At 38.9% G+C, this 12310-nt stretch overlaps 1 protein-coding gene across 3 annotated transcripts in view; it reads right to left on the bottom strand.

Moving 5' to 3' along the window:
• LOC140070672 (serine/threonine-protein kinase Nek11-like) overlaps positions 1-12310 on the bottom strand; it is a 334707-nt gene that overhangs the window by 68375 nt on the left and 254022 nt on the right. For all 3 annotated transcript variants that reach the window (XM_072117429.1, XM_072117431.1, XM_072117430.1), the window contains exons 11-12: positions 5024-5099; positions 65-101 (exon numbers count right to left, since the gene is read on the bottom strand). In XM_072117429.1, coding sequence (XP_071973530.1) covers positions 65-101; positions 5024-5099 — 113 coding nt within the window. The remainder of the gene's footprint in view (positions 1-64; positions 102-5023; positions 5100-12310) is intronic.

Raw genomic sequence — 12310 nt, 5'->3', positions numbered from 1 at the left:
GCCTTAAGCTTTAGAGATCAAAAATCACAAGTCAGTAATATGCATCTCATTGATAGTTGCTCACCTTTATCCTCTGAAGTTTTGTCCTCCACGCAATAAATCTTTAGAAAGGAGAAAGCAAAGACATTACTTGAGACATTGGTTTCTTTGAAGATAATTTATTGATTCTTTCAAGATGATAGATAGAGGGTTAAAAGTGGACCTAGCTGTGCTGCATCGGATGGAAGAATTAACTGCTGCCAAGCATAATATCAGTACCGACAACACAACCATTTGGGGCCGCTGGCTCACTTTTAGACAATCACCTGAGTTCAATACTTTTACGTAAAAACGCTCCTTCATTCCATTTATATCTGGATTGCTCTAGCTGATGACTGATTTTACCCCTCACCCCTCCCTCCCTCTTCTTTTTGTACTTTATATTAACTTATCCATTGCTAGAAATATATCTATCTAACAACCTTGGAATTGTTAATATTAACTATTTGGTACATACATATATGACTCACCATTGACCTCATTACGTCTGTGATGTTCTGGCAAACTGATAGTTATTAAAGTCCTTGCTCTAATATATATATACATCTATATATATTTATATAATTTTATATATATATATATATATATATATATATATATATATATATATATACACTCACCGGCCACTTTATTAGGTACACCTGCTAGTAACTGGTTGGACCCCCTTTTGCCTTCAGAACTGCCTCAATTCTTCGTGGCATAGATTCAACAAGGTGCTGGAAGCATTCCTCAGAGATTTTGGTCCATATTGACATGATGGCATCACACAGTTGCCGCAGATTTGTCGGCTGCACATCCATGATGCGAATCTCCCGTTCCACCACATCCCAAAGATGCTCTATTGGATTGAGATCTGGTGACTGTGGAGGCCATTTGAGTACAGTGAACTCATTGTCATGTTCAAGAAACCAGTCTGAGATGATTCCAGCTTTATGACATGGCGCATTATCCTGCTGAAAGTAGCCATCAGATGTTGGGTACATTGTGGTCATAAAGGGACGGACATGGTCAGCAACAATACTCAGGTAGGCTGTGGCATTGCAACAATGCTCAATTGGTACCAAGGGGCCCAAAGAGTGCCAAGAAAATATTCCCCACACCATGACACCACCACCACCAGCCTGAACCGTTGATACAAGGCAGGATGGATCCATGCTTTCATGTTGTTGACGCCAAATTCTGACCCTACCATCCGAATGTCGCAGCAGAAATTGAGACTCATCAGACCAGGCAACGTTTTTCCAATCTTCTACTGTCCAATTTCAATGAGCTTGTGCAAATTGTAGCCTCAGTTTCCTGTTCTTAGCTGAAAGGAGTGGCACCCGGTGTGGTCTTCTGATGCTGTAGCCCATCTGCCTCAAAGTTCGATGTACTGTGCGTTCAGAGATGCTCTTCTGCCTACCTTGGTTGTAACGGGTGGTGATTTGAGTCACTGTTGCCTTTCTATCAGCTCGAACCAGTCTGCCCATTCTCCTCTGACCTCTGGCATCAAAAAGCCATTCCCGCCCACAGAACTGCCGCTCACTGGATGTTTTTTCTTTTTCGGACCATTCTCTTTAAACCCTAGAGATGGTTGTGCGTGAAAATCCCAGTAGATCAGCAGTTTCTGAAATACTCAGACCAGCCCTTCCGACACCAACAACCATGCCACGTTCAAAGGCACTCAAATCACCTTTCTTCCCCATACTGATGCTCGGTTTGAACTGCAGGAGATTGTCTTGACCATGTCTACATGCCTAAATGCACTGAGTAGCCACCATGTGATTGGCTGATTAGAAATTAAGTGTTAATGAGCAGTTGGACAGGTGTACCTAATAAAGTGGCCGGTGAGTGTATTTCCATATAACAAAATATCCATGGTTGTGTAGGGATTAAGCGCCGAATTGTGCCACTAAATACCCACATATATCTGAGACAATGTAGGTTGCTAGCTGCAGTGGCGTTGGATCCCCGCGTTGGAGGGTGTGAGAATGATATATGCTCCATCTCCCACCGTGGTATCTTACCACCTCTTTGGGATGTGATTATACTCACTAAATATCCCACTTGCCCGCATTCTTATGTGTTTAAACCATCTTTCATTAGGTGATGCATCACCATAGTGGGCACCTAGTGCTAACTACCATAAATCACCTTGAATATGTGTATACCGCATAGAGATTTATATTACTATGTTGTATCTTGTTGCCGTGGTAATGAGGGCGGTCTCCTTACTTTAGTAAGCTTACAACCCTTGAAGTTGTTGTCACAGGTCATTTGATGTCTATTTTTTGCCTTGGTGCACACTGCATCGAGGGCTTGGTAGCCCTTTTCCAAGATGGCTTTTCGTCAGCCTATGTTTTGCTATATATATTCAATGTGGGTCACTTGTTAGTTGCTTGGTAAAGGTGTTACACACCGAAACGTAGTCATTTGTTCAATAAAATTCACCTTTCATTATGAAATTGGAACCACGGAGTGCTGCCTGATTTTTACCTTATTTATCTCCAATAGGATTAAGCCAGAACCTTTGGGGGCGCTGCACCCCTCCTTATTAGGAGACATGCTTCAAAAGTACTGACGTACTTTATAATCAGCTTTATCCATTAGTTCCTTGCAGGGCAGCCATGCCAATTAACTCCTCTGTGCCACAGTCTTTTTGCTTGAAGAAATGTGGGACATTCAGCGGATAGGTAATAATTTGCAGTTAACAAAGTAGTATTTTAATATTAATTTATCAATGAAAACTATGGTAATTAACATAGTTTATTTTTTGTAGCACACCTTTCTATCCTAAATTCCTTCCGTATTCTGCAAATCCTAAATGATCTTTTATAGTTAGGCTGCCACATTGGCTTGCAAACAGCCCCTCTCAGTGACATCACAGGCCAGAGAGTGGAAGTGAACCTCTCTTGTCAGTTTGCGTGGGGATTCCACATTGCTTGGAAGGACTTTCTGGATAATCTTGGTGTGAATAACTGCTGGTATACATTATTAAAGAGGTATTCCAGGAATCACATAATTCATATACAAGTGGGCACTCAAAATATAAGCTAATGTGTAATTAGTTGTTATTTAAAATTTTGCTCCCCTTAGCAGAAAATGCTGATGACATGCACTGTAATGAAGAATTAAAATGCTACCGGCCCTTTAATCAGTCCGTTAATTTCCTCCGTGCGGTCCGTTGCAGGACAGAAGATGGCCGCTGGTCACATGTCCACATCACATGTCCTGCACCTGCCTGGGCAGGGTCATGTGATCACCACTATGTGTGGCTGTAGTCGGTTGGTTGCAGTGCATCCAGTATGGTCAGTGTTGTGGTGATGGCAGTTACACATCATTACTATGGTAACAGAGCAAGAAAACCTGTTAGATCATCACTGTTAGCAGAGCATATAAGTGGTAGGAGGAGTTACTGGGACTAAAGGCTCTTGGGACTTGTAGTTTGCAGTGGCGGCCATCTTAGTGATAACTCCACCTACTTTAGAGAGGCCATAAATTTTGTAAATCATAAAATCATATTATTTTAGCTCCGTTTTGTGACTAATGACATTGAGTATTGTTGTATTCATTTATTTATATCATCATGGGTTTTTGTGTCAGACGTTCATATTCCCAGAATACCCCTTTAAGGCTATTAGTTTTTCCCCCTTTTATTTTATAACTGTTTTGTATTTGTATTGTTTGTGTATTCACTGTAACTATTTTTTTTATATTTTTTCAATATTATTATTTTCAATGACTGCACTGTACATCCATGTATTAAATCTTTTATAAATACACCATCTTGGATAGGTGGATGGGGTCATGTGATAAATTGTGAGGCTCCTTAGAGTAAGTGCACCACATGACTTGACCAGAGAGTGGGGGTATGTAGTTGTATTTGTAGTTGTATTTTTCTAAGGGAGTCTGTATTTTGAGCTTTCCTTTATCTTTCTCCATGGAAAATTGATATACTTTTTCTACTACTTTGCTAGCTGCAGTAGTGCCAGTATTTTCTTGGAGTCCAATATCCAAGTATATAAAAACCCCTCCAATCTAACAGTTTGCTATTCGCATTACCAGTGTCCCTATTTGAAAGAGGGGCCTTCGGGCCCCCTCAGGCACAAGTCCTCCTTTATTTTTAATGCGTGCAACTAATCGACTTGCTGTAGTAAACCTTTTATTGTTCACATTGTTTTTATTGGTCTTTCTGGGAACCTACAGAAATAAATGTGACAATTACTGTAGTCCTATAATTTATGTAGCTGTACATAGCATTGCCCTGCTGTAAAACATGATTGCTTTGTAATCCATTAATATATATATATATATATATATGTTGACAGTACTCCCAGTACTGGGCTGTAAAATGACTTTGGTAACAGGGGTATTAAATTAATATATTTTACAGGAAAGTTGCATGTCAGTGCGATTCCTAGCAACTAGAGATATTTTAGTGTTTAATATGTAACACCACTGCTACATACCGTATACCTTTGGGACATCATTTTTATTATTTATTATTCTGTATATCAGAAGGATGAAGCTGCTCTATACCCTACTGCATTATAACATATTTATCAGCTTCATAATGAAAATTGAACTTTATGAAAGTAAATTGATGGATTTAATGTGTTTCCTATGCATAATGTCTATTGTGAGGATTCCTGCACTTAGTGTTATTGTATGATACTTTGCAGCATACTAAGTAATTATCTAGTGAGATCACATGAAATATGCAGGTGACCTTCTCGAAACCGTCACCACAATATCAAAACATCCCAAAGGTATAGCCAAATGAAAGCCCCTGCATCACACACTGCACCCTTGTGCAGACTCACTGGTTTACCAGGCTATAGAGGAGCTTTTGGGCATCCATTATTCAATACTTTTCAGCTAGTCAATAATGGAACTGAGGTGAAATTTCCCAGGCAGTCCACCATCCATATAAATGTCTTTTTTCTAGGATTCTAAGCCACTGGTGGTATAGTGGCGTCATGTCTGGAAGTAGGTATATACTCACTTCTTCACCAGCTTTGTGTCTCCTATTCTGCTCCATTTTCAGGTGGTTCTCTGCATAAACTCTTTCAACTGCTCTTCTGCAAAAGGAAGCCATTCACAATCAAGGTCACAATTTTACAACATTCAGAATTGCTTCTCTTTGTCAGTGCTTTCAATACTTTTATTTTATCATCACTTTTATTGAAATTGTAGTTACTGTATAAGGAAGTATGTATTGAAAAACATGCAGTTACGTAGAGATTAGGAAATTACATTCCTGGTGCTGATGAAATAGTAGGATGTATAAAGGAGTACTCTTAGTCACAATATCAACATAGAAGGACAGATGGCATGTAATGTTTTGTTTCTATTGTTGTGCTCTATTATAGCAACAAAACAGCAAATATAATGTTTAATGTGATGGACACTAACAGACCTCAAAATATTCTATGGACTATAATGGGGTTTCAATTCCTGCTTAGAAAACTTTTTCTTCCAAACCTTCATCAACTTAAAGGTACACTTTAATCAGATTTTACCCCATTATTCTCACAGTAGTCGATATAGTCATAGTTCCCCATCAATAGCTAGTATAGTAACAGTGTTCCCAGAAACCAATACAGTCATAGTGCCCACACAGTAGCCAATATTGTAACAGTGCCACCACAGTAGCCAATATAGTGACAATGACCCCACAGCAGCCAAAATAGTCCCAGTGTCCTCACAGTAGCCAATATATTAACAATGCTTCAATTTTAGCCAATATAGGAACAGTAACCCCCAGGGCAGATAATACTTACAGCAGGGCCCCTCTGTAGCCAATAGTTACAGGCCCTATTTGTAGACAATACTCACAGGGTCTCCATTGCAGCTAATAACTATCGGGCCCCAACTTAGCCAATAGTGAGGGTCCCCCACAAAGCTCTTCTCCAGCCTGTAACCTACCCCCACCCCCTGTACAGTAGAGGCAAAAAAATTAAATGCTGTAGTACTGCAGTATATCGTATTAGTGATCAGACCCCCAGGGTTAAAGTACCCTAGGGGGTTTAGAAAGAGGGTAAAGAATTTTTTTTTAAGTTAAAGATCTATTAAAACAAAAATGTTGCAAATACATTTTTGTCAATTTCACCAAAAATTTTTTTTTTTCCCCCCAGCTTTCCAGTGCATGGCAAGTAATATAAAATGCTACCACTAGTAAATCAAATTCATTATGAAGAAAACAAGCCCTCATACAGCTTCACACATGAAAAAAATAAATATGTTATGGTTTTTTGAAGGTGTGGAGCAAAAAACTGAAAACAGTTAAAGTCCATTGATGGAAATGGGTTAAATACATCATACATACATCATATACACACATACATATAGTATATACAGCACCCTGTACAATATATCAAGAAGCCTCTTGATGCACGAGCGCAAACATATGATAAATAGTTTACGAGTGGGAGGCTGGTCAGCCCAGCAATAACATAATCCTGAATTTCCCATTAGTGCTTGAGTCCTTTTCCCTCCCTGTATAGGGAGCTTTCTGATGAAGTATCTAGGCCGAGCCAAAAGCTACTATGTACTGTTCCTAGAACAATCCAAAGGTTCTTGTACAACTTCCCCTTTGAACCCCAGAAAGATATGACGGAGAGGACTAAGTTTATTCTGGCACCCAAAATACACTCACTGTATGTCATAAAGCCATGTCACTGAGGCTACAATTTGCACAAGCTCATCGAAATTGGACAGTAAAAGATTGGAAAAACGTTGCCTGGTCTGATGAGTCTTGATTTCTGCTGCGACATTCGGATGGTAGGGTCAGAATTTGGCGTCAACAACATGAAAGCATGGATCCATCCTGCCTTGTATCAACGGTTCAGGCTGGTGGTGGTGTCATGGTGTGGGGAATATTTTCTTGGCACTCTTTGGGCCCCTTGGTACCAATTGAGTATCGTTGCAACACCACAGCCTACCTGAGTATTGTTGCTGACCATGTCCGTCCCTTTATGACCGCAATGTACCCAACATCTGATGGCTACTTTCAGCAGGATAATGCGCCATGTCATAAAGCTGGAATCATCTCAGACTGGTTTCTTGAACATGACAATGAGTTCACTGTACTCAAATGGCCTCCACAGTCACCAGATCTCAATCCAATAGAGCATCTTTGGGATGTGGTGGAACGGGAGATTCGCATCATGGATGAGCAGCCGACAAATCTGCGGCAACTATGTGATGCCATCATGTCAATATATACCAAAATCTCTGAGGAATGCTTCCAGCACCTTGTTGAATCTATGCCACGAAGAATTGAGGCAGTTCTGAAGGCAAAAGGGGGTCCAACCCGTTACTAGCATGGTGTACCTAATAAAGTGGCCGGTGAGTGTACTTAAGTCCAATGCACACCTGGTGAATTTCTCTCACACTTTCAGCTCTTCCCACCACTCCTCCCCCTCTTTCACAATGAAAAATTGATGTTCAGCAACTTCCAATGTGGGTAAAAGTAATTTCTTTATTATTAAAACTTACGAGCATCAAGAAGTCCTTGTGGCACAATAAAAAAATATTTACGCTTTTCAGTCCTTTCAGGCTTTAATCATAATGACTCCTCACCTCCTGTTACAGGTATGGTTTGTGGGTGTGACCCCCATTAGCATGTTACACCTACATTCCAGCAAGTTCTAGGAAAAACTGAAAAGTACTAAAAAGTTGCAGTTTTTAGTTAAAGGAATAAAAAGAACACAAATGTGCCATTGTTCTTACTGATAAAACACAGTAATACTAAATGTATAGGACATTTTTAATGTCCTACATTTGCACAGCAAAAACCTTTTAGAGCATAAAACATTTTGCCTCAGGGCTTGTTTTTTGATAAAAGAACTGTAGCTTTCTAAAACTTCAGGGTCTATTGGGTTAAACACTCAGAATCTTACATTTTCTGATCCTGGGTTTGTGCGCTGGTGTTCAGCTGGGAATCAATACCCAATTGCCTGCAATCGTCTTCTAAAGTGCTGCCATAAAAAGGATTCACCTAAGAAGGACAGCCTTCAATGTCCCAATATTGTAATCATAACAATAAAACAGATCACCAGTATGAGCACAATTTCTCATGTGGTAATTTTTATCATCAAGAGAGAACATGCGAAACATAGATGGGACTATTTTTCAATATACATCTGTTTTTTCCATCAAAAAACTGCTTAAAAAAACCTAACAAAAGAAGTCATTTAGACTGAGTGCACATTCTAGAAATGTTGGAGGATGCTTTACCTTTGGGAGTCATCATACTTTATTCAACCAGATCAAGAGAAGTACAGAGCAGGATGTTATTTCAAATCCCTAAACCAAAATAGGACAGGGTCACCCTGAACTGTGCCCAATTGAGGAAGTGGGTGATATTAGATATATACAGAATAAAAGGTGTTTTATAGAACAGCAAGTTTTAAGTTGCTCAGGGATATCTTGTGATTTTTATATGCACTGGTGGTGTCATCACAATATCTGAGAATTGGAAGAATATATAAAAAAAATTAAAAAACAAACAGATCAAACACAAAAATATTGAAGTATAGCCAGTTGGAAATTATATTGGACGAGAGATGGTAACACTCACCTTCTCAGGTGACCCATCACAACCTATGTAATTGCTTTATATGTCCTAGGAGCAGCCGATGTGAGACTGGGGTAAACAGGTAAAAGAGTTTCTGATTTAGCTCAGTAGGTGTCACAAGCGAGCGCCTAGAGCAGTGGTGGCGAACCTATGGCACAGGTGCCAGAGGCGGCACTCGGAGCCCTCTCTGTGGGCACTCAGGCCATCACCCTATCATGAAGTTCACCAGACAGGACTCAAAGAATCTTCCTGGAGAATCTTCCTACAATGATAGGCGAATTTGGCCTCCTCCTTTCAACTTCGTTGTTGTCTTTAGGAGGCTGAACGATTGAAAGTTGTCAAAGAACAAGGAGAAATAAATTACTGCTTAAATTGCTGCGCTGGCACTTTACAATAAATAAGGGGCTTTTGTTTGAAGTTTGGGCACTCGTGCTCTAAAAGGTTCGCCATCAGTGGCCTAGAGAGTGGATTTTTTGGAAGCTAAATCAGAAGCTCTTTTACCTACTTGCATATCTGACAATCACTACTTGTGTTTAATATTTGCTATTTTTGGTCAAGGATGCTCCCAAAGAAGAACTGATTCCCTGTAGACGAGCCTACAGAAACTTTTGAAGGCCAGCAAAGAATGAAAAATTTCAAGAGCAATTTAACCATTTCATTGAGGGAATCCTTTAGTTTGATGGGCAATCTTCAGCAAAGTAGCAGAAAACAATAAGAGAAGAAAATGACTACTTTGTTTAGACCATTATGCTGAACTGTATTCATTTTGCGCTTTATAAAGGCTGGGAATATTTTCAGAGCAATGTAAATAAAAGACCAAGGCCATTGATAGTAATTGCTAAAGCAATTCCTGAACCACATGGACATTTCACTATTGTTTCTTTGTAGCTCAACATAATAAGAAAAGTTAGCTCTAAATACAACTTCCCTCTCCCAGTTGTATGATTTTGATGTGATTTTGGCCTGATTCTCATTTCCTAGCAACACATGCATGAAATACTGACTCATTAGAATGATGTCCAAGTGTTGCCCGTTTTTTCACGCATCAATGATTTTAATAGACGAGTTTCACAAACAACTTGCGTCATAGTACATGCTACTATTTTCTCAGATAGGATTTGTGGACATGCAATACAACAGATGTGGAGATACAACAGTGGCCTATCAAATTGTCTGAATTGTGTCCAAGTGCTCTCACATGTAGACTTAGACAGCACTTGGGTATAAAACTCACTTGTAAGCGAGGTAGCAAAAGGTTCCTTGGCTAAGTATGTTGGAAGCTTTTTCTAAGATTTGGATAGACTAAAATAATAAGCAGAACTACTAAAATACTTTTGTTGAGGATAGTCTACCCAAGTATAGGGAATTAAAAATATTTTCAAGGAGGAATAGGGACATGTGGGGTGGTTTGAATGTCAGTGGACAGTGTGTAAAGTAGTGTGCTGCTACCCCTTATGGGGAGGTAGATATTCCTAAATGGCAAAGGTCTTTATGCTGTATTGTGTACATTTCCAAAAACAAATAATATTGCAATGTCTCTATGCAACAAAGGAGGTATAACATAGCTTTAATTTTTCCTCAGAGTCAGTTGTGTTTTCAACTTCTGCAACCCTTTGCATGTTATATAATAGAGTGACATAATATTTCCACATCAGACAAATCTAATACATCTTACTCTCAGTTGGCATTTTCACTAGCTTTATAAGCAAGCTGAAATCTTCTCTGCTCAAAATGTTTCATCATTTTTCGAGCAAATACTTTCAGACATAGGAAAATCAATGATCAGTAAATTCTTGGCCTGCTGTCAGACTGGTCAAAGAACAGTTAATAGCACAGAACATTTTCTCTTTTTCTCATGTCAGCAATTAAGGGCATGGGTTGTAGTATCAGTAAAATGTGCAAGTCGGGGGGCACATGAAAAAGAAACACATCTAGGGCGATTAGACAGAGGAAAGAGAAGAAAATAATTATCAGGAGATAGAGAGAAGCAAACTGGACTTATAATGAGGTTTCTCTGATCGACAAGAGAGAGCGAGGGAGAGAGAGCTGCAGGAAAAAAAAAGATAATTGCTTGATAGATTCTATTACTTTTTTAGAAACAGAGATGGTAAATGATGGCTAAGTGTATTTAATTAGAGTGGGGGTGTCTGCTGGCTGCCAGAGATTCTCAGAAGCAGGCAGAGTGCAGGTGTGAAGGAGTAGAGCGAGTGTGTGTCTGTACCAGGGGGTGCAGGGTGGGGAGTGGGTTACTCTAGCTAAAGATAGTAGCATGAAGACTATTCTTCTGAATTCTCATTGTATAAGATGCCAAATGTATGTGACAGCACTTGGAGCAGTGGACAACAGGAGGCAAAAGTAGTTTTAACTTCTCAAGTTGTGTCATTTGTAAATAACTCACTTTTGAAATTATTACAGGCCATGACTTATTATTGTATACAGATTAAGTTCACAATACCGTTTAAATCTTCGTTCCTTACCTCCGTTCAAAAAAGTAAAGAATGGAAGTTTAACAGAGGTTTAATGTTTCATTAAAAAATCCCATTGAAATTAATGTAAATTTTACGGTATCCGTTATGTTCCGTTTAGGCAGGTATCCATTATCCATGTGTTTTTAGTGCAAAAAAAAAAGATTGGGGGCTGCTGTACTCTTCCTATGTTTGAAAAAAAAAAACTCATGGATAACAGATACTTGCCAAACTGACCAAAACAGATTTGTGTGAAAGTACCCTAAAAGTGCAATATAACTTATTAACAAACAAATCAAGGATAAAAAAATGTGTGCCTTATCCAGGTTCCAACGTTAAGTACCACCACTATATGACCATCACATGTAAAATACTATATAGTACAATAAGACTTTAATAACCCTCTTGTTTGGGGAAATAGTTTTGTACTAGTGGCATAGACAGCAAGAGACAAGACACGGGGAAACAAACATAAGCAATCATGTTTACTTATTGGATCCTTATATATTGTACCCACTGTCCGAGTGATTCTCACTTTATACGTTGTAGGGTGATATTGGATCCTTAAAATTGCTTTATATCTCTGCTCTTGTATATCTTATGATATCTATATATCATTCTATTTTTGTTATAATATCTATATATCATTTTATATATCATAATTATTATGGCACCGGTCTGGCATGTTCTTTTGGTCCTGTGAATTATCTCTTTTTAATATATTGTTCTTAATGGCACTTTAATATAATCTGTATATATTTTAATACTTCAAGTTGGCTCTTTACTAGTGTTTCCTCTTTTTCTTTCCTTTTTGGTGCTATGTTTGTACATTAGAGAGGTCTAGGTTAGTCCTGGTATTAATAATATAGGTGCTGTATCGCCTTATTTAAAGTAATATAATCAACGAATTGTACTACTTGGAGTTCTTTAGTACTGGGGGCTATCCAAGCATTTTATCCTGGAGTCCAATGCTCTGCTGTACAGTTCATTTGATTTGGGGTTGATGGCAGTGCGGGGGGGAGAGAGGTTATAGAATCTGGCAGTGCTACGATATGACTGTCATTATCGGTGGCTGATATTGCTCTTTTGCTGGAGCATCGTTGAGGACATGGAGTGGTATTTATTCAGTGAGATTGCCTCAAATTAGCACAAGCAGCTTTTTTACCTTATTGTTACTGTGTCAAATAGACTCAGCGGCTCCCCAATAGTGCTATGTGTCTTATTGATGATCTTGGGCAATTTATTT

The sequence above is a fragment of the Engystomops pustulosus genome, chromosome 7 (genome assembly GCF_040894005.1).
Source record: "Engystomops pustulosus chromosome 7, aEngPut4.maternal, whole genome shotgun sequence".
NCBI classification, from domain to species: domain Eukaryota; kingdom Metazoa; phylum Chordata; class Amphibia; order Anura; family Leptodactylidae; genus Engystomops; species Engystomops pustulosus.
Note: the sequence above shows the minus strand (reverse complement) of the source record. Positions and strands in the feature narration are given on the sequence as shown.